Genomic DNA, 23,898 nt, shown 5'->3' on the forward strand with positions numbered 1-23,898 from the left:
TTGAAATGCAGCACAACACTGTTACTATTAATCTGTGGAGAGGTCTTTGGTGTAACTCATGTGGGTTCTCCAGCGCCCAATACCGACAATTTTGAACAGTGCTTCATCACGAAGACTGTAGCATCTACATCTTCCACAAAAATTTCGTCCATTACGCGACAAAACTCTCTGCGCTGCACAAAATCCCCTTGAGTAAGCTGCTGGACGATAAGTATCTTGTACGGGTGAAACTTAAGATCGTCATGTAAGATGCAGTGAAGCGAACGACGTGACATACCCAGCGCTACAGCCTGTCGTCTAGCCGATCGTTTCGGACTAGCAAGAACTGCCGTTCTCACTCGATCTACATTTTCCAGAGTACGGACTGTGTGACTACGGAATCATTGTTTCTGAAGTACCACTCGACAACGAACACACGATGGTCTACGCTCCAACGCTCCATAGCGACTGAAACTGCATTGTATGGGCAGTCTGCCAACATTAATTCAAGGTCAGTACCCCCTCTCCTCGCCGCGTACTAGCGGTTCAAAAAACATGCGTTTCCTCTGCTCCACCCTGTATTTGTGGTGACCTGACATAGTTGCTTCACCCTGTATAACAATAATACAAAGGTGGATCCGTCTGTTGGCAAATTCCGTGCACTTGAGGTACATTCTTTAATTATGTTAGTGTTGCGCATGTCTCATGGAACACCATGGATGTCGCCAAGCTAAATATGAGAAACAGCTACAGCGCAGTGTATATACAAGTGCACCCTCTGCAAAAGCTCCTTCCATTGATGACATGTAACGCCGCATACAGAGCACCTTCACGAAGCCTTGATGGTATCATATTTCCGGTGGCTGCAGCGCGGGCGTTCCATAATTGGGGTGGGGTCGTAATCGTATTATGTAGAGTACGCAATTGCTAATAGCCGCCGACGCCGCGCAACAAGTGATTGACAGCTTGTAGTTTGTAAGATGGCTACCACGTCAACAACCAGAGAATGAGCTTGCTCTTGCCTCCTATTATGTTCAACTTGTCATTTCGCGTTACTACCTAAGATGCCAGTTGTCACAGTCAGCTACAGAAGACGCTGCAGCCGGTAGCGCAACAATTACTATTCCTTCTTGTTAATTGCATTTTTTCTCCGAGCGTCGTGTTTATTTTACTCGACACACTGCCTTAAACTAGTTGCGAAAGAGCGTGGAAAAGTTACTATGATGATAAGCAAACCTATTAGTGACGTTAACGGGCAGCGAGTGAAATATATCCAGAACGGAAACGCCCAGCTATTGCTGCCGCAGATAAACGTAAACCGAGAACATGTACCCTTGTTTGACTGTAACTGCCTTCGTTATTTTGATCACGCTATAGTTAGTGGATCTCATTGAATGGTGAACCTGTGGTTAAAATTTATTGCCACAGCCTATGAACAACTACTTGGCCCTCTGTATCCGACGGTTATATGGTTTCAATGCGGCAAAGATGTGTGTCCAACACGTGATACCTTGACGACATTCTACCAGTATATCTGCCCAAGCTGTAGTCTATGTTTGAGAGAAACTGCTAACTTCTTACTCCGAAATATGTAGTTGCCAATTATAGAGGGAAAAAGTGGATAGCACAGCCACTGCCCTGAATGAGATAGCTGGTTCAGCCATATATTTTGGGTGAATACCTCGTGTGTGCAAAGTTTACAGACTTCCGTAATTCAGTGTCAGTCCAACTAAAAACAATCAGTCCGTCTATGTCTGATAACCTATCTTTAGTAGTTGAGAAAAATGGTTCAAATGGCTCTGAGCACTATGGGACTTAATATCTGAGGTCATCAGTCCCCTAGACTTAGAACTACTTAAGCCTAACTAACCTAAGGACACCACACACATCCATGTCCGAGGCAGGATTCGAACCTGCGACCATAGCAGCAGCGCGGTTCCGGACTGAAGCGCCTAAAACCGCTCGGCCACAACGGCCGGCTTTAGTAGTATTGCTGTTATTTATACAACTATGATTTCGCGCAAATTAAGAATTTTTCTGTGGATCGCTCCCCTGACATACGAATAACTCCGTTAGGTTTTGGGGCAAAAGACACAATATTTACATCGAATGAATACATTAGTCTTGAAGGTATAAGTATAACCTATTTCAAATACATCTCTGCAACTACAAAAAACGTGTACGTATTGGACTATACAGTTTGGTTTGCAGCTTTAAATATAATAAAACAGTAATTAAGTAAATTAATCTCCCTCGAGTACTGTACCGCATTCGTTGCACAAAAATCTGTATACATTGGCCTTGTTTAAATCAAATATTGTAAAAGTATTGACTTTTATCGTGGACTGTTTGACGCTGAGGCATTCATTCTTGTTGCTGGCAGGACTGCATATTGTCAACACTGCTACTTTTGATGAAGTTGCCGTATTATTGTGTTCTTTTTGCTGTTTGGGATCTTCCTTTCTTTGTATGCTGATATGACGTTACGTGCCACCAAGTTTGCCACTTTGAAAGAGCTACAAACATTGCTCTAAGCGTACTCGTTAACTTTTAAGTTGTATTTCTTTTTTATTGGACCCAGAAATTCAGTAACTTAATATATAAAGTGATGATAAACTAAAAATAGACAACAATCAGTGTTAAAAACTGATCTTAACCACATGAAATCAGAGAAATCAGCGTTTCAAATCTCACTGGAGAACATAACATACAAAATACTAGATTTTCCTGCAAAGGTGTAATATCGCGGGAATAGTATTTTTGATTTGGAGCAATAGAAAGCACCACGTGTACTGCGTTTCGTCTGCTTTTCCTGGACGGATAAGATATTAAATAACAGTTTCATGAGACATGATGTAAAAACATAATTTTTTTAGTAACTGTGTAGATACCTCGTTCTCATTACGCGGCAATACTAAGAGCACATTCAACTATCGTATGATTTACCGTCATGGTTTTCTAGTTGTTTTTGTGATTTATCACAAATTTGTGGCAACTAGCGCGTGAGGAATGTTTTCTAGTGTCCTAAGGCTGGGTGTAGAACTTCATTTCGTTTTGTGGACGATAGCGATCGCACGGCTTCTCTGCTACGAAAAGTAAATAAAATAAATAAAAAAATAAATGAACCACCAGCGTTACGTTTCAAATTTGCTGTCGTTCTATTTCAGGACTCAGACATTTCGATATTTATACAAAATTTGTGTTTCTTCCTCGCTTGGGGAGTAGTCGAACACGTACATACGGCGCTCTATCGTTTTATGACGATGCCATATGGCGGAATACTAATGTAGCTATAATTTTGATAACATAATATAGATCGTGCCTGAAATGTAAAGAAGCCTGTACACAAGCATCCTTACAGCAGCTGTCTACATCTACATCTAGCACGTTTGGCCACATTTGTTTTTCATACGTTCATCACCTATATTCTTCCTCCTCCGATATTCTAATTCACTTATGTGAGCAGTGTGCTAAATTCCTGCCTTTTGATTTTTGATGCTAAATGACGAGACTGTTTGTTAACGTTAAAAATAATCTCCAAAAGCAAAGCATTCCTGAATAATACAAAGCAAAATCTTTGCGGCGTATTCTCTTTTTAAACAGGGTTAGATGGCACACAGGTTAAGTGTTGGCAGGAGCATGGTTCAGAACCCCTTCTGGCCATCCAAATTTATAGCCTTTTTTCCAAATTACTTAGGATGAATACTGTGATGTTTCCTTTGAAAAAGTTACGACCTATTTTTCTCTCGATCCCTCTCCAACCGAAGGGTGTGCACCGCCTCTGTTAATCTCGTCGTCGTTGCGATGTTAAACTCTGACATCCTTCTTTTCTTTTTTTAACGCGTTTGCGGAAATGCCTCGTAGAAAAGCGGGAGCAATCTCTTTTAATGTTCGGAAGTGATGAATGTCCGAATGCGGGCTGGAGGCGTATTTAGATAGCATATATGGTCAAGAGTACAGCTCACGAAAAGCAGGAAATGCGGGTTCGTGTCTCGGCATGGCACAAAGTTTCATTTGACACGGCGTGGTAGTGGTAAGTTCCTATGGGACCAAACTGCTGCGGTCATTGGTTCGTAGTCTTACACATTACTTAATCTAACTTAATCTAAATTACGCTTAGGCCAACACGCTCACCCCTGCTCGAGGGAGGACTCGAACCTTCGACTGGGGTAGCCGCGCGAACCGTGGCAAGGCGCCTCGGACGGCACGGCTACCCCTCGTGGCTGACATATATTCAGTGCTTTCCAGCTCCAGAATTTGTGAATAGTTTTCACTGATATCAATTCATTCATTGCATTTTTATTGCTTTCATGTGTATTGCCCCCATTCATTTCATTACAGTGTGTTTAATTAAAATCAATTAAATTTCTTCTCCGAGGTATTAAAGACCCAAACTATAATCTCGTTGGACCAGAAGTATTGAGCGCAACAGAAGTATCTTCTTAGTGTATCAACTTTTCGTTTGCCTGCCATATATATTTCGTTTCATACATTTTGAAGGATTTTCAGTGCCTGTAATACACGTTTTGTTTCTTACGATAGGTGTACTCTAGATAGATGACAGAATAGTTTTAAAAGTATTTCTTTAACGCTGTTGTTTGCTTTAGCCTCTTATTATTGCAAGGCACAAAAGTTACTCGTGGTTTTAACATTTCGTTGATTTAATTTACGGTTCTGCATGATCCTTCTATCACATATCTGCGCTACAGAACTGATTTAGTTATCCTGTACAGCTTAGAATGCCTTATTGTACATAGTTGCAGGATCTTTTAGGTACATAGATATCTCGTTTTCACTTTTTCTTTTACGTATATTGGCAGTTTGCTTAATGTCTATCGTGTTACCAAATACAGCACTGCGTCCTTCTTTGTCGTCTTTCCTTTGTGTTGTGGTGGTTATATGCACTTTACGTTCATTTGTAGTGTATGTTTTTTTTTTAATGAGGGTCAAAGCATAGGTACACGCGGTAGCAAATATCAAAACACTGCTTACAAAGCTTTTAAGCGTCCGAATGGTTCAAATGGCTCTGAGCACTATGGGACTCAACTGCTGAGGTCATTAGTCCCCTAGAACTTAGAACTAGTTAAACCTAACTAACCTAAGGACATCACAAACATCCATGCCCGAGGCAGGATTCGAACCTGCGACCGTAGCGGTCTTGCGGTTCCAGACTGCAGCGCCTTTAACCGCACGGCCACTTCGGCCGGCTAAGCGTCCGATAGCAGAATGTTGCTCAGATCAGCTGAGCCCAAACCAAATAGGACTAACAAAGGTTACTGAAGTAGGGCAGCACGAACGGTCAAAAGTTTGTGTGACGGAAAGAAACCTTTGTGGTACAATGCTAAACACTCTATGTCACGGAATTGACTAAGATAGGCGTTGTAATACAGAGGAAGTTTTTCGATTCAGGTTCTTTACTGACTATGTTCCACGTGCTAACGGAGAATAATTGTGATCAGCTACATGTCGCCAATTTGAATCGCCAATTTGAAATGTGAATGAAGCCTGTCGAATGTGAATGAGGCCTGTCGAGTGTATGCTCATTGAAAAGGTCAAGTTCTGGTGTTTGTATATCCTAGGAAAATTTTGTCAACTGTTTATACTACGAATACCCAGCATAATGTGACTGCGGGAGAGAACAAGACAATGGACCACTTGTGCTTCTGTTTATGCTGCCCTCAGTCATGCAGTGATTAAGAACTGATTAGGACGGGAGGCAGTGCAGTTGTCGTTGCCCAATTCTAGACGAAGATAATTTAGTTTTCTCGTCTTTTGTACCATTGTGTAAGCTACTTAAATTGTAAATCACGTATGTTGTTCTTTTAGCAGTATCCCATGACAATGTACAGTTGTGCAATGTAGAGTTTTGTACAGTTTCTGACTTGAGTAAATAAATTCTCAGTGGTTTGCAGACTACGTAGTGGTATATAGATGAAGATGAGGCAGGGACAGTGGGTGAGTTATTGTTAAGTGTGGCACTGGCCTATATTTGAATTCGTCATTGTTTCAGTAGCTAGCAAAATCATTGGATTATTACTTATATCACATTGGTTATTAGTTGCTTTTCTGGAAGTCAGGTGCTTTCTTAGGTTCCTCTTCTCACTATTTAATCGAAATTAGTAACTGGCCCGGAAGAAAACGCCCAAATTCGGAGTCTCCTCGCAAGTTAGGTGGGCGCTGTTGGAGCGTGACGGGTTCCATTGTGCGTTGGACGTTGGTGTCCTGCCAGGGCGGAAACCCGTCCAAGGGCGGAGGCGAGGCGCATGCCTGATGAGCGTGCTCTGCGTCTGGGGATATCCCAGCAGCTCGTGAGTTCCGCCCATCTTCGACGTCCTGGCGATATACAGATCGATGGAGACTAAGCTCTAGTTTAAAAGCGAATCACACAGGACGTCACCGGAACGGAACTGGCGACATCATTGTCAAATGTAGGTGTGTTCATACTAGACAGGACGCCAGCACTGTGCTTAACCCAGTACTGAACAGCGAGAGTGAGATTATTAGATATCGTATGCTATACAAACAAGGGCGTACCCAGGATCTGGGCGATTAATATGTTGTGAAAGAAGGAGATGAACTGAATAACAATGTCTTCGTGTTCTAAAGAAGTTTTTTTTCTTTGGGAGAATATGCAACTTGCTCGTCAACAGTCCGAACGTGCGTTCCACTAGCACTCTAGCCGCCGATAACGTCTTGGTAAATAATCTTTCTTCGTCACTTAGTAACAATCCAGAAAATGGACTCATTAAATTATGCAAGTGACCAAGGGCTTCAGAAATCACTTGCACTAAATGTCTCGCCATCTACTGCTTGTCATAACCTGCACGTCAACTGCTATTAATCTACAGTTAGCGTCAGCTTTAACTAAAAAATTAATAGTTTAGGAGCAGAAAAGCATTTTACATTTAAATATGGTAGGAGAAACGATGTTGTTCGTTAGAAACTTCACATAGACATAATCCCTTACTGCCTACAAGCGAATACGCTGTTCCTTGGCGACGTAACATGCCAGCGAATAGCAGAGCGGATCGCTTATCGCTAAATTTATTATTTCTATAAACTTCCCTGCCGACAGTAACGTGCCGAAGACGAAAAAATTACTCCCGGATCTGCGCGAACGAGTTCGAATATCTTCGAGGGGGGTGGTGGGGGTGGGGCAGCTGCCCCCCCCCCCCCGCCCCCCTGCCCTTCGCTGGGTACGCCCATGTATACAAAATGTCAGAATACAATATCAGAATAAAAGAACTACCAATGATATTTATTAATACGAAAGAAAAATGCACAACTAACGTTTTTGAAAATGGTTGTAAGGTACATTTACCGTACTGCTGACAAGTGAAAGAATAGGAAACATCTACATTTACATGCCTGAAAATATCACATACAAACACACCAAACAAGGCAAATCATACAGCCTTTTTATATTATCCATTGCGGTGTTTTTCCAGTTACCAAATAACGCCACACGTATATTTTTCTCCTTCAATAAAGCTGACTTTTTCACAGTTTAAGTCTTTTTTTTATGAAAACTGATTAATCTGTTTACGAGGCGTATTCTGAGAGTAAGGTCCGATCGGTCGCGAAATGGAAACCACAGTGAAAATCTGATAAAGCTTTGCGTAGGTGTGTTGGACAGTGTCTCTACTATGACCATTGGTCGCGTCACGTTTGTCTTTCCAGTTCTGAGCGCACAGTGAGCACGTAGAGATGCCTAGAAAACAGTGTCTCCCGCCAAGTATGAAAGCCCGTGAGAGATTTCGTCATGATCTTATGCAGCCAACACAAAATAACTGTCACGCATTTCGTTTTTCATGACAGTTCTCGGCCGCACTCTGCAGGGGCAAAGAGAACGCCCCTGCAGCGTTTCCGATGGGAAGTGTTTGATCGCCCTCCATTCCAGACCGGACTTTGTTCCCTCAGAATTTCATCTCTGCTGACATGAACCGCTGGCTATGAAGTCAGCGATTTGGCACAGACAACGAACTGCAGATCAGCGCAGAGAATCAGCGAAAATTGCAGGCAGCTGCCTTCTATGACGAGGGTATTGGAAAGTTTGAACAACGCTACGACAGTTGTCTTGGACGGAGCGGCGACTATGTAGAGACGTTGCTGGAAGGTGTGGCAAACTATTGCAAATAAAACACTTTTGATTTTAATTGTGGTTTCCATTTCGCGACCGATCGGACCTTACTTTCGGAATACGCCTCGTATGTTTTTAGTTGTGCACAATGTGAATATTCAGGTCCTCATGGAACGTTTGTAGTGTGTCGCGATCAACTTTAACCTCAGATTGGCTTGAATGTCATGTCGTCAAAGCGTTGAGCTCCCGTGTGAAATTTCTGCGCTTTGTTGTTTTTTGGTAGGTTCGTATTGATGACTGTTTTCAGGAAAGAACTGGCCGCGTTTGGCATTTCAATCGAGTCGCGGCAGGCGTCGACACGTCGCTGTTTTTCTTCGGGAGTCAAGGAGTGCGAAACAGACATTGCACCACTTTTCTATTATTCAAAAAATTCTGCAGAACGTCTTGATCACTTGATTTAGAGATGTTGCTCACTTTCCGATTTGTGGCACAACATCGCTGACACACTAGGGCTGCACGTGCACTGCTCAACACTACCTGCTCACAATTGCTGGTCAAATGCACATCTGTTGTTTACGGTTGTTAGTTCAAGCTACCGCCGTAATTACAACACTGGCGTCACTTACACACCAAGAATAAAATCAGTTGGAACTTTTTGGACAGACGGTGTGTATATACGACACAACTCCTCTCGCACCATTACAGGACGACGCTGTGCCCCTACCAACTTCAGCGTCAAAATTTTCTTCCCGAGAAGCCTTGACGTTGACGTCCCGCACGGCTCTTGGAGTGCCTGCGTGAATGCCGCCATCTGAAATCTGTCGTGATATATATTGACGTTCCGTTCCGTTTCGTCAAGTATGAATGACCTAGACGAGAATGGGGGGGAAGAAATCGATCGTGGCCTGGAGAAAGCACAGCTAAGCCCGAAGCAAGTTATTCGTGGTGACCAAAACTGTCACTACAGTAATAAAAAAGCAGCAGACTTGCTGACAAATGAATTAATGTCATGAACTGATAACCGATTCTGATACTAAAGGCTACAATAATAAAACCACAAACGCAATAGTAGGGTCGGCAAACAGATGATCTGGTGGCAAGACACGGACAGCTTTCCTGCCTTGTCAGCCAGGACCGATATAGGCGCGGCGGGTTTGTGTCCTAAACTGCAAAAATGAATGAATATGTGTTAAATGTATTAGAACCACACTCGTTTTGCATATGTCATTGTGTACTTTGTGGCCACCCAGATAAACTTCAACAACAGGTGGATGGCTCAATAGATGAAATTGTTAAGGCTTTCGTGGCCACTTGTTGACAAACTGCCTATTGGCTTCTGTCTCGGGTTCTTCGGCCGACGTTCATCTAATGATTTTTCTGACGTTTCGCCAGCACGAGTGGCTGGCATTGTCAAAGCTTCACCGGCAATGGAGGGTGAAGCTTTGACAATGCCAGCCACTCGTGCTGGCGAAACGTCAGAAAAATCATTAGATGAACGTCGGCCGAAGAACCCGAGACAGAAGCCAATAGGCAGTTTGTCAATAGATGAAGCTTGAAAGCAGGCCTGAAAATCAATTACAATAGAACTGGGATGATGCGTAATCAACACATCAAAAATAGGGCAAATTGACAAGCCTTACGATGAGGAAAGAAAGAAATAGATGAGAAATAATGGGCTGAAGTGCGTTAGGTAAATGTGGTTTTCAGGATAGAGTTTCCGGTGTGTACGAATGGGGAAGTTTGCAATCAGTGATTGTTTATAGTGTTGACGTATGTTCGTGAGGCATGAACTTTCATTCAGAAAATCTTCGAAAAACGCTGGAGGCTTGCTTAGCATGTAATGGAGAGTTTTATGTTGGGGATCAATAGGCGAGACAAGAAACACTCAGGGCTCGGGCTGAAGTGGGGTTTGTATTAATTTTTCACACGAAGAAGGACCTCGGCTCGTGGCTGACGAGAGTAACTGTTTCGATAGAAGTCATAAGATGTCGCATGGAATGTAACTTCGGACCAATATTCAGCAGCTCGTGGTCGTGCGGTAGCGTTCTCGCTTCCCACGTCCGGGTTCCCGGGTTCGATTCCCGGCGGGGTCAGGGATTTTCTCTGCCTCGTGATGACTGGGTGTTGTGTGATGGCCTTAGGTTAGTTAGGTTTAAGTAGTTCTAAGTTCTAGGGGACTGATGACCATAGATGTTAAGTCCCATAGTGCTCAGAGCCATTTGAACCATTTTTGAACCAATATTCACTCGTTTGCGCTCTCTACCAACCTTACCTTTCAACCAATAAGCCCCCTATTCTTTAACTCCCACGTATGAAACATCTTTAAACGTCTAATTTCTTTACAGTTGAGTTAATTTGTTAAATATTTGGCGTTAAGCGTGAAGCGAGAAAAGGTTTAGAAAAGGTCTGAGATTGTGTTTTAAGTGTGTTGGAAGTCGCTAAGTGTTCTCATTGTACGATGCTGGATGAATATAGTCTGGGTGATCGTCGCGCTGTGGCTCGAGACATATACAGTTTCTAACCGTAATACCTGACTTCTTGTGTTAATCTTTTAACGTGAGATTATATCCCGTAATGAGTAGATTATGACAGCATATTAAATTTTTAAATTCGGTCAACACCAGTAGGGGATATTGAAAATCAAACCTTTGTTGCATCTTCAATCCTTTAGATTAGGTAACAGCAACTGAGACACGGTGACCGTGTCCTAGGTTGTCCGGTAAGCAGATAAATACTTACGCTGACATAGTTGTAGCCATATTGTTTATGTGGTTATGTTCACGTTGTGATTATTATCAACACATCCACTTCCCAGTATTTGTATCTACAGTATAATATAGTTCCGTTTGTGAGAAACTAGACGCACTGAACACTGTGTCGTCTGCTAGCTTATGTAGACTAGGTTGGATACGCCGAGAAAGTTTCCATTATCGACTGAGAACATTTTATTTCAATCGATGAAGCTACTACAGTCGTCCATCGAACCGAGAGGCCTTTTAGCATGAATAATTAAAAATTGTGCCGTTGGTGAAATTGAAATGGAGGTGAGCAAAGCTTGTAACCAAGCGAATGGATCGTAGAAGCGCAAAGAAGTCCTTTGCTGGAATCCAAACCGTTAGTCAAGATAGTGTCGTCGTCTAATGGGTATGGCCGGCCGAAGTGGCCGTGCGGTTAAAGGCGCTGCAGTCTGGAACCGCAAGACCGCTACGGTCGCAGGTTCGAATCCTGCCTCGGGCATGGATGTTTGTGATGTCCTTAGGTTCGTTAGGTTTAACTAGTTCTAAGTTCTAGGGGACTAATAACCTCAGCAGTTGAGTCCCATAGTGCTCAGAGCCATTTGAACCAGCCATCTAATGGGTATGGGTACATGACAGTAGATAAAGCTACCTGCACTCGAACAGTATGTCAAACTTTACTACGTTTGTGAACTAATTGACCGTTTTACAGTGCTGTTTGACGTGTTTGTTAAACATAGAGGCTGCTTGGCTTGTTTGAGAGAAATTTTGAATGACGATAGATTTGACAAGATAGCGGACGTTTTTGTATCCTTTTTCCCACCACAACAATGAAAAATACGACAGCGTGTTTCGACAATTCAGGAAATTCATTAGGGCCAAGCTGTATCCTCGTATGGGGTTACATATGCTTATATTTTTCATATTTGACTCATGCAGGCGGTTTTTGTGTCATTTATGACGGTACGAAGATCAGGACGACAGAACACCCAATCCCCGAGTGGAGAAAATCTCCGACCCGGCCCCTTCGGTTAGCGGTCTGCCGAGCTGACGTGTCGATGTTTCGCCGGGCACGTTTATTGAAAAGGAGTTGTTTACAATTTATCTCACTGTATCGTGAGCTTCCACAACTGTAAACTATGCCATCAAGATTAAAAACGAAGTAGCGCTGTCATTTACCAGAATGGCAGATGCATTGCGTCATTCGCAGCCATAGGTTACACAGCAAGAGGTTAAGCAGAAAATCAGTATTCTACGCAAAACATACAAGCGGAAGTGCAACAAAATAAAATAAATCGAAGCTCTCCGGTTCTTCCCTGAACGATGTGTATGTTATCACATTGCGGTATTGTGAAGAACTGTCATTAGAAGACGAAGTGCCGGCCGCTGTGGCCGAGCGGTTCTAGGCGCTCCAGTCCGGAACCGCGCTGCTGCTACGGTCGCAGGTTCGAATCCTGGCTCGGGCATGGATGTGTGTGATGTCAAAATGGTTCAAATGGCTCTGAGCACTATGGGACTTAACATCTATGGTCATCAGTCCCCTAGAACTTAGAACTACTTAAACCAAACCTAAGGACATCACACAACACCCAGTCATCACGAGGTAGAGAAAATCCCTGACCCCGCCGGGAATCGAACCCGGGCGCGGGAAGCTAGAACGCTACCACACGACCACGAGCTGTGGACTGTGTGATGTCCTTAGGTTAGTTAGGTTTAAGTAGTTCTAAGACTAGGGGACTGATGACCTCAGATGTTCAAGTCCCATAGTGCTTAGAGCCATTTGAACCATTTTTAGAAGACGAAATAGTAGAGAAAATATTTTCGTACGTTTGTGTTCTTTTCAATGTTAGAGCGAAGTATCTCGGTCATTAAAAGTTTGCCTATCTATTCAGAGATAGTTGCTGTAACCATCAGGTTCTACTTAATATTTCCTTTAGCATTATTTCGTGGGTATATCAACCATTCCATGGAGAGCTGCATCAAACCAGTCTCTGGACTGAAGACCACAACAACAACTTAAACCATTCCCTGGAGCAGCGTCTTGTTTTCTTCGTCTTCGTTAAACACAGTGCCAGAGTCAATCTTAGAAACGCCTTGTCTACATTTGTAGTGATTGCCATTAGTGTCAAAATACTACACGACACGAACAGCGTCCGCTTCAAAAGTGATGTTAAATTGGCAGACATTGTTAATACGTGTACGGACGTGTTTGAAAAATCCGTGGGTAGATAATAGCGAGTTTGACAAACAAGTTTGATTGTGTACGGGCTGCTTAAACAGCGGGTGCTGTAAGGATTGCTATAGCTGAAGACATTAATACGTGGAAAAGTCTAGAGGAAATGCTTATCCAACAGTGCATCTGTTATGATGATGATGATGATGATGACATTCTATATGCAGGCTACCCATGTAAGGCTTCAGCGAGCGATAGATTTGAAGCAAATGTTTGCTCTTCGGTCTGACGCTGCACCGTATTAGCCTGTTATGGCGTGACTTAAAGGCAGTCAGACGGTGGGTGACGTGGCTGAAGTGCGCGGGCGTCCCCCAGGGTCGCTGCTAGCAGCTGTCCCGCTTCCGGAGCCGTTAGAACAAAGCCGCTCTCTTCTGTGGGCGGTGCTGTTTGTTGTCCCAGGCTCTGTCGCTTCTGTGCCTTCGTTACCGAGCGCCCGCCGTCCTGTCCTGCGCCTTGCTCACAGATTTTTCTGGATGACACAACATGAACGCACAAGAACCACGTCGTTAGGATATTGTGGCGAAACCAGGGAGACATACATCGTCTACATCTTCTCTATACACCGCAAGCCACGTTATGCTATGTGGTGGAGGGTAGTTTATTATAGTCACTTCCCTCTTTTTTTCTGTTACAGTCCCGAAAGCTGCACTTTGGGTACGAATGTTAAGGCTACGTGTGAGCTCGAATCTCTTTTAATTTTGCTGTCGAGATCTTTTCCACAACCATACTTAGAAGGAAGCAGTATCTTGATTGACTTTTTAGGAACGTACGCTCTCAGAATTTTAACAGTTAACCGCGATGCATAAAACCTCTCTTGTAGCGTCTGGCACTTGTGTTGGGCAAATATCTTCCGCTCCTGCTAAACGAAGTTGTGACAAAACGTGCTGCTCTTCTTTGGATCTTCTCGTTTTGCTCTATCGTTACTACGTCGTAAACGTCTCAGAAAGATGAGCAAAATTCAAATATCGGCCGAATGAGTGTTTTGCAAGCTATCTCCTTCGTGGGTGGACTACACTTTCTGCGGATTCTTCCAAGGATTGAGTCTGGTATCTGCCTCTCCTGTGATTATTTTCGTGAGGTCGCTCCAGTTCAGATCGCTTCGTGTGCATATTCCAAGGTATTTAGCGGGTTTGACTATATTCAGTGGTTGTTTGGCAAATGTGAAATAAAAAAAAAGGTCAGGTCTTTCCCTCAGTTAAGCTCGCATATGTTGCGGACCAACTGATAATGCCTGCATCAAGAGTCGATCATCTGCAGGTTTTCCTACATTTCGCTAGTTTTCTAACGACTCATTCGATACAGCGGTCCCTTATTCGTCTAGTGCAGTATTCGTTTTACCAATATGTATTTGCAGGGAGAGTAGAACACGAAGAATAAGCAGCAAGCAGCGACTGACCCCTAAGCCTCCAGATCTCAGACACTGAGATAGATACCAAACGTTGTGTGTCGATGAAGTATCGACCAGAAAACCGATTTAGTTCGTGCTGTGCACTGTCGTCCATTAGAACTTGCGTGAACGGTAATTAAAAGTAACACTAGAATTACACGGAGTGTTTGAAAAGCCTGTCTGTGAGATTTTGTGAATGTGATCTCTGGTAGGTGAGATGGCAGAGCGTATCGTTGTACTAAGGGTCTCGAGTTCGAAACCCACTGATGGCGATTTTTTTTTAACAGTCTACGCATGAAATAGGTATATGCGAGGACATTTTTCTGATATCTAGAAAGTCGTTTCGGAGTTTGTAGGAATGTTCTTTTGGCAGCAGTAAACCTATAGCGTAAATTTCTACAACACCACACCTGTCTATACAAATGTACGCTATAGATTTGCTACTTTCACCTAACGAAGCGAAAGCAGACTGCCAAAAGAACATCGCTACAAACTCCGAAATGTCCTTTTACACGCCAGAAAAATGTTTTCGCATATAACAGTTCCACGCGTAAACTGTTAAAAAGAATCGTCGTCAGTGGGTTTCGAACTCGGGACCTTTAGTACAACAATAAGCTCTGCCAACTCACCTACCAGAGATTTTCACATTTACATCTCAAAGATACGCTTTTCATACACTCCGTAGTTTTAGTGTTACTTTTAATTACCATTTACACATGTTCTACTAAACGACAGCACACAGCACGAACTAAAGCGATTTTTTGGTTGATACTCTTATCGACACACAACGCTTGGTACCGATCTGAGTGTCTGACATCTGGAGGTTTGGGGTGTGAGGAGCGCTGTTGCAAGGCGGTAGCAGGCCAGGGCGGTGTCCTCACTGTTGGAGTACAGTCTGTTCGTTTTTTTTACTGCCCCTGTTAATACATATCGATGAAACTAATATCGGACTAGACTAATCTGGGAGCGCTCTATCGAATGAGCACGTAAAATTCCGATTTTCAAAATCATTTTGTTTGTAACGGAAAACAAACCGACGCTCTCCGCCGACACTGGGTGTAGCATGGAAGACGTGAAAAGCAGTATTTGTTTGGGCTGATTCCAGCTTGATCTTGCAAAAACGAAATTACAAGTATCTGCCGAAGCACCATAAAAAGTGCTCCTGACGTCCCTTATGAGGGACACCCTGTATAAATGGCAAAGCGGATAACGTCTGTAGCCGTATTAAGCAGACGACGGGAAGGTGGCATCGTTAGAAACTAATTACGAAGTTCAGAGAGATTTTCAGATGGTCAGCGTCTTATAAAGATTAACAGCTGACGTTAGACGTAAACCGATATAGTTGCTGGAGAAGGCTAGTTCCATGTTCCTTCATCAAGCGGTTTCGACTATGACAGATACATTTCTGTACTCCATGATGTGGATCCAAGAAGCGAGAGCAAGCCGACTTTCATTTAAAGAAGTTGTTCCAGTGGGAACATTATGAGATAGTTTGGCGGCCAAAAGTGACCGTTGCTTACCTGATCCCCAACTGAACGGAGACATTGACAAAAAGGCGGAGTCGGGTAACGGTCACCGCCATGTTGATAAGATTACTAAATCCATAATCTGGGCGACATCCATGTGCAAGATTACCTGAAACTTCCCAAGTTACTACGGGTGTGGGGTATCTCATTCCTTACTCTCCCCTCCAAAGGGAAGTAGCATTAAATCACACTTGAGCGTTAAGGAGTTGTAAATGAATTTACCTGTCAAGTTTGCAGCTGTCTCTTTTCCGTTTACGAGTGACGTGCCCTGCATTAACACAATGTAATAACATTCATGATATAAGACCAAAAATGGTATGTTGCTACAGATGATGGGACGCATTTAGTAATAGCGTGAAAGGCGGGCAACACGTCTCACAGAAAGTCATTGGTATGAGTGTGCAGATCAGGAGCGATTTACCACGAGAGGAACTATGTGAAATGTATAGCAGCGTCTGACGAAGTGTTCGGGCTTTCGACTCACTTTGCTTGTATTATCTTTTCATTATCATATTCAAAGGAAAAAGTTCCTCTTCTCTTCTAAAACACCTGAATGATGCGACCTATCACTCGTCCACTTGAGAGTATTCAACTTTTGTATGGGGTATGTGTCTCCTAGGATCGTGATCAATTGTGGAGTGTATATTGGAAGAACGAGCATTTCGCAGTGTTTTCTAGAGCGTGGGTGATGTAGAATTTATTTATACGTGAAAATCTTATTGGCAGATTTAGTGATGCTGACATTTATTTGCAGATTCCGACACATGGAGGATTCCGTCCGTGACGATGCGACACAACTGGAAGGCATGTTCAACTCCTGGTTGTCACCCCGCCAGCAAGCATCCCAGAAGCACCACCACAGCGATGTCGAAATGCTACCAACAGCTGAAGAACGCGATACCGGTATGTATCTGAGTGGTTTGCAACAAAACACCATAATTCTGCTGTCAATCTTATTTTCGATGTACAGCGCTTGGACAAAAATATGGAAACCCCGCGAGAAATGCGTGCATTAGCACAAATGCTGCTGCTAGACAAGCTTGCAGGTTGCGCTGTTGTATTTCACGACCAACGGCTCCTGTGCAATGTGCTCAATAAGTTGCAAGTTTCATTCGTAGTCAGAACACTGTCCTGTTTAGTTGTGAGTGCATTATCTCGGACCTAAGTGAATGCGGGAAAATTGTTGGTGCTTATATGGTCGGTTCTTCCGTAGCCAAGGGAGCCGAATTGTTCGTTGTTCCAGTAGGTACCATATCGAAGATTTATGACGCATACATGGAAAACGGAAAATCAAGACGACTTAGAAAAAATTTCCAGTTGATGTGATGAATAGCAGCTAACCCTTAAATGTGGAAAAATGTAAGTTAATGCGGATGAATAGGAATATCAAACCTGTAATGTTCGGATACATTATTGCTAGTGCCCTGATTGACACAGTCAAGCCTTTAAATATCTGGGCATAAGGTTGGAAAGCGAGCATGCGAGAACTGTGATAGAGAAGGCGAATGATCGACTTCAGTTTATTGGGAGAATTTTAGGAAAGATTGGTCCACCTGTAGAGGAGACCGCATATAGGACGCTGGTGCGACCTATTCTTCAGTGTTGTTAGAGTGTTTGGGGCCCGTACCAGGTCGGATTGAAGGAAGACATCGGAGCAATTCAGAGGCGGGCTGCTAGATCTGATACTGGTAGGTTCTAACAACACGGAAGTGTTACGGAGATGCTTCGGGAACTCAAATGGGAATTCCTGGAGGGAAGACGACGTTCTTTTCAAGAAACATTATTAAGGAAATTTGGAGAACCGGCATTTGAAGCTGTCTGCCGGACCATTCTACTGCCGCCGACATACATTGAGCGCAAGGACCACTAAGATACGATGTGAGAAATTAGGGCTCATACTGAGGCATATGGGCAGTCGTTTTTCCCTTGCTCTATTTGCTAGTGGAACAGGAAAGGAACTGACAAGTAGTGGTGCAGTGTACCCTCCGCCACGCACCGTATCTATGTGGATGTAAAAGTACACTACTGGCCATTAAAACTGCTACATCAAGAAGAAATGCAGATGATAAACGGGTATTCATTGGACAAATATATTATACTAGAACTGACATGTGATTACATTTTCACGCAATTTGGGTGCATAGATCCTGAGAAATCAGTACCCACAACAACCACCTCTCTCCGTAATAACGGCCTTGAGTCAAACAGAGCTTGGATGGCGTGTACAGGTACAGCTGCCCATGCAGCTTCAACACGATACCACAGTTCACCAAGAGTAATGACTGGCGCATTGTGACGAGCCAGTTGCTCGGCCACCATTGACCAGACGTTTTCAATTGGTGAGAGAGCTGGAGAATGAGCTGGCCAGGGCAGCAGTCGAACATTTTCTGTATCCAGAAAGGCCCGTACAGGACCTGCAACATGCGGTCGTGCATTCCCTGCTGAAATGTAGGGTTTCACAGGAATCGAATGAATGGTAGAGCCACGGGTCGTAACACATCTGAAATGTAACGTCCACTGTTCAAAGTGCCGTCAGTGCGAACAAGAGGTGACCGAGACGTGTAACCAATGGCACCCCATACTATCACGCCGGATGATACGCTAGTATGGCGATGACGAATACACGCTTCCAATGTGCGTTCACCGCGATGTCGCCAAACACGGATGCGACCATCATGATGCTGTAAACAAAACCTGGATTCATCCGAAAAAAATGACGTTTTGCCATTCGTGCACCCAGGTTCGCCGTTGAGTACACCATCGCAGGCGCTCCTGTCTGTGATGCAGCGTCAAGGGTAACCGCAGCCATGGTCTCCGAGCTGATAGTCCATGCGGCTGCAAGCGTCGTCGAACTGTTCGTGCAGATGGTTGTTGTCGTGCAAACGTCCCCATCTGTTGACTCAGGGATCGAGACGTGGCTGCACGATCCGTTACAGCCATGCGGATAAGATGCCTGTCATCTCGACTGCTAGTGATAAGAGGCCGTTGGGATCCAGCACGGGGTTCCGTATTACCCTCCTGAACCCACCGATTCCATATTCTGCTAACAGTCATCGGATCTAGATCAACGCGAGCAGCAATGTCGCGATACGATAATTCGCAATCGCGATAGGCTACAATCCGACCTTTATCAAAGTCGGAAACCTGATGGCACGCATTTCTCCTCCTTACACGAGGCATCACAACAAAGTTTCACCAGGCAACGCCGGTCAGCTACTGTTTGTGTATGAGAAATCATTTGGAAACTTTCCTCATGTCAGCACGTTGTAGGTGTCGCCACCGGCGCCAACCTAGTATGAATGCTCTGAAAAGCTAATCATTTGCATATCACAGCATCTTCTTCCTGTCGGTTAAATTTCGCGTCTGTAGCACGTCATCTTCGTGGTGTAGCACTTTTAATGTCCAGTAGTGTAATTTGGTCAGATGAGACTTATTTCACGCTTCCTCCAACTTCTGGCCGAGTTTACATTCCATGAGTGGAACATGACGGACGTTCGGTGATGATTTAGGCAGCCATAACGTGGCATTCCATGGCTCCCATGGTTGCTCTATACGTCACGTTACTGCCAAGGATTATGTGACCGTTTTAGCAGAGCAGGTTCATCCGAAGGTACAATCTTTGTTCCCCAATGGCGATGCTCTGTTCTAAGACGGACAGGCTGATATAACTGTGGATTACTTTGGAGAGAAGTGTCCGCGATTGCTATCCACCTTCGTCATCGTTATCTGAATCTACGACTATTTTGCAGGAAGAATGATATAAGAATATCTTGAAAACCTAGCAGGATCTTCCTACCCATTACGATACGACTGGAAGCTGTTTTGAATGCCAATTGTTTACCTAAACTGTATTAGACATGTTAATGTGTTGTGTTTTTGGTGTTCCCTACCTTTGTCCGCCCCCTGTGGTTCTACCATCTGTCGTACCTCTTTCATAAAGTTAATTGTACTAGTTGACAGATTATAATTATGAATCATTCGTAGCGTATCCGTAGGATACCACGTTTTCTCGTTTTGTGAAGTGCGCAGTTTTACATACCTCATCATTTCAAGCTAGTGATCAGTCTGTGCACCACTTTTAAAGCTTACCAAGGTCCACAGATATTTTCAGTCAGTACTTCATTACAAATAATTTTATAATCTGCGAATAGTCTGACTCTTTTGTTTGCCCGATCTCTACTGTACATCACCAACAACAAGGGCTCCAACACACGTCTTCAATAATAAACAAGAGCGATTCGATGTATAAGTCTGGTTGCATGGATGTTTTCAGAGCCTGTGGAGATAGATGGCGACATTGATGACATCGACGGCGATGTGGATGACGTGACCGACGACTTCCCAGGGAACTTCTTCAACATCTTCCATGGACCGACAACGAGATCGTGGTGGTCAGGGTGAGTACACGATAACCACTCATTTTACGTCTTCCAGATCACAGCTTCGGATTTGTAGAGAATAGATTGCTTCACTATTTAGTAATCTTCTCACAAATAATCAACTCCTGGCTTCTCTTCCTTCTTACGTTCTACCTGGAGTGGCTCTGTGTTTTTTGGATCTCTGTGGTCAGACGAAACAATTACGAGACTGGGATATTAGCTAAGTTTCAATAATGCACGAGTGTAGGAACAAAACAGCTGACAATGAGCCTATTTTGGCATTATCTTTTTTGTGCCGAAAGAATAAGCAGTGCTGTTTCATTGGTACACTAACTGTTTGACAAAAATAGTGTCAGTTGCCTCGTATGTATTCTTGAATCATATGCGATGCATGGAGGACTGTTGCTCCTTTGTTTGTCTATGGCAAAAACGTGTGGTCCACAACTACTTAATCTTTAGCGTAGCTGCTAATAGGGCGACATGGTTATGTAGTTCTGCAAGTTATGAGTGTCGGTATTTGTCCTCTGCCATGTCCTCCATTTGTCATATCGGGCCATTGAGTAATGTGATATAATTTGTCGCCTTAACACTTGGCATGGCCTTCAATAGAAACTGACCTCGCCGACTATCGTACTGTACCAGTTTCCTGTTGTGTCGACCTTCCCCGTAGTACTTTATGTATTGATTTTAACCTCTCCCCCAATATTTATACAGATATTAGATAATTTTCCGCTGACTGCTCTAATTAAATACTCTTACTCCACGGTAGCTCTTCAACATTTCAGTGTTCTCGCTCACGGTATGGTAACACATGGTACGGTAACAAATTATTTTTGAAATTCGCAAAGTTAAACGCCTGTTTCTTGCTCCAATTTATGTTCTAGGTGCGTTTGGCTTTTTACATTGGGGCATCTTTTAGTGTTTTTAATCTCGAACAATAGTTTTATTTTTGTACACGATATTTATAGATTTGTAAACGGTTCGTGTCATAATTTTTACATTAACAAATAATTACATAGAGTTATTCCTTTTCCGGCCGAAATGTGCGTTTTCTCTCATCTGGAAACAGGTTAGAGGTTGGGCATCATTTTGTTTTCACGTCGAGATCTTTCTGTTTTGTAGCTTACGAAAAATGGAAACTTCAAAATAAAAAACGAAACTGCCCTATTCCAGATTAAATCCACTGAAGATGCCTTAACGTAAAAGACGAAACGCGTCAGGAACATAATAATTGTCGATTGTAGCAATAAAAAGGCTGTTCATGCTACAAAATAAATATTTATACACACGAAGCGATCAAAAAGTTTCCGTTCCAAGGCTGTTCAGTCTAGAATCGGTATGCCAATCAGGCAGAATCGTCGTGATCATTTTTGCTAGAACACCGAGCCCTGTTCAACCAAGTAGTTCGTAACTGTCTGCTGCTCATCCTCATCCGACAGGAATCGCCGACCTTTAAAGGCCCTTTTTTAAGGGACCGAAGATGTGATTATCGCATGGGCAGGGAACAGGACTATATAGGCTTGGGCGTTCGAGTGTTCCCCACTGGAGATCGCGTTACTTCTGCGTTACGACATTTGCGATATGGGGACGTGCGTTATGAAGCGCCAGCACCTCTTCGTGCACAAAGGTGGTTTTCGACAGACATGCTGTCCCATACACATTCTTCATTCTCTGCTGGGTGTAGATGTGTACTGGTGTTTGTCCTTCGACAACCATTTCGGCGCATGTGGTAATAACGCCGCCGTAGCTCACGTTTCCGCATTTACCGCATGGACGTGGGAAAGACACGAAAGCCACACTAATCCATTGCCTACAAAAAAAAAAAAAAAAAAAAAAAATGGTTCAAATGGCTCTGAGCACTATAGGACTTAACATCTGAGGTCATCAGACCCCCAGAACTTAGAACTACTTAAACCTAACTAACCTAAGGACATCACACACATCCATGCCCGAGGCAGGATTCGAACCTGTGGCCGTAGCGGTCGCGCGGTTCCAGACTGAAGCGCCTATAACCGCTTGGCCACACCGGCCGGCTCCATTTCCTACATGGCGGTGCTTGTATCCCCGCATCGTAGACGCTTTACGTTGCTTATACGATGCAGCAACGCCCTCAGATGAAAACTTTTCTTATACTTGAGATAGATAATAGGTACACCAACAGACTTGTAATTCTTGAAATCCTTCTGAAGCGAAAACCTTGCGTTTGAAAGTAAAACGAAAACTTGCTGTGTAAGGCAGGTAAGTATTTGTGTAGAATACGCTCGTAGAAACCCATCGCACAATATTTTATTTCCCCAAATTATAAAAAAATACTCTGCAACAAAGAGTGATTAAATGATTGAAAGGTCCGCCTGGGGCAGTGAACTTGCGCTGACCTATCAAAAGGTGTTCTGGACGCCGCATAGCAATTGTGCTCTGTGTTGGTACCTCTATCTGTGATCCGAAATGACGAAAAGACGTTCGTTCCATTTCCGTACCATTCACAAAAGTTTGTTGTTTTCATGTAATACGCGTATAAAAGATGCCTGTCACTGTCACATACCTCGCTATAAGTACGTGTATTTCTCTTCATGCCAGTTAGAAGACTTCTAAAATTCGTTTTGTGTGTGTCGCACATGCGTGTGCGCTCATGTCATGATAAACTAGTTTGCCCTTGCCACTCTACGCCATGAGAGCTGCAGGCTGCAGAGAAGGGAAACGTCGTGGAGGGAAGATCGGTACAGCGAATGTTGAGATACACTGGACTCCGATGCAACACTCAGCGCAGACTAAACAAATGAAACGTAAACAAAGACTCAGACAAGGTCAATCTCTTTTAAGATACAGTGCATTTTCTATTTCGTAGCCAAATGTGTTTTGATTACGTACCATCCTCGGCGAGCATTACGGTTAACTTTGAAAATGATACTTACATCCATATATATGAAATAGATCAACTTCGGGCTATTTATGGGAAAAGTTCGTACTGCACTTATTGAAACCTTACCTGATGGCTCATCATTTATCTGATGACAGTGCCACCTTTATATCAGAATGATCTGAGAGAGTTCGGATCACACATTAAAGCCGATTTTTTATTATTTTTTATCAGCTAGTATGTCCAGTGTAACTCCCTCATAAACAAGAATTCTCTAGGTTCTAAAGGAAGTGCACATTTCTTCATTTTGTTCTAAGGATGTGTTACTCTGTAACGCAGGAGTTATTGAGATTAGGCATACCTGCCATCCTTTTGTAATATTAAGAAACGTGACGGAAAACAGATTTAACTATTTTTGCATATAGCTTTGGATTTCTCCTCTTACACTTGCTAGATCAGAAAATAGAAGTATAGTTTCTCACTTTCGAACTGAAGAGAGTTTCACACGCTACTGTACCAACGGTTTTGTTCTGATGCTTTATCACGCTTATAGAGTTCTCTTTGGAAGTTGTACACCCCATTCAATGGCGACTTTTCGTGCAAATCGGTTATTTTTCTCTTTTTTTAGTGTTTAGCAGTAACACTAAGTACAATTTGGAATGAGATGTAACTGTGATATTTCACTAGATAGTATCCAGAGATATGTTCCAAGATACTTGCTT

At 43.3% G+C, this 23,898-nt stretch overlaps 1 protein-coding gene and 1 long non-coding RNA gene across 2 annotated transcripts in view; one reads left to right on the forward strand and one right to left on the reverse strand.

Moving 5' to 3' along the window:
• The window catches only part of LOC126195397 (uncharacterized), a 126,646-nt gene that overhangs the window by 57,018 nt on the left and 45,730 nt on the right, over nucleotides 1-23,898 (reverse strand). The gene's annotated exons all lie outside the window — the stretch shown is intronic.
• LOC126195396 (transforming growth factor-beta-induced protein ig-h3-like) overlaps nucleotides 1-23,898 on the forward strand; it is a 119,746-nt gene that overhangs the window by 25,449 nt on the left and 70,399 nt on the right. Inside the window, exons 2-3 of the mRNA XM_049933991.1 lie at nucleotides 16,695-16,843; nucleotides 20,214-20,337. Coding sequence (XP_049789948.1) covers nucleotides 16,695-16,843; nucleotides 20,214-20,337 — 273 coding nt within the window. The remainder of the gene's footprint in view (nucleotides 1-16,694; nucleotides 16,844-20,213; nucleotides 20,338-23,898) is intronic.

Source organism: Schistocerca nitens, chromosome 7 (assembly GCF_023898315.1).
Source record: "Schistocerca nitens isolate TAMUIC-IGC-003100 chromosome 7, iqSchNite1.1, whole genome shotgun sequence".
Classification (NCBI taxonomy): Eukaryota; Metazoa; Arthropoda; class Insecta; order Orthoptera; family Acrididae; genus Schistocerca; species Schistocerca nitens.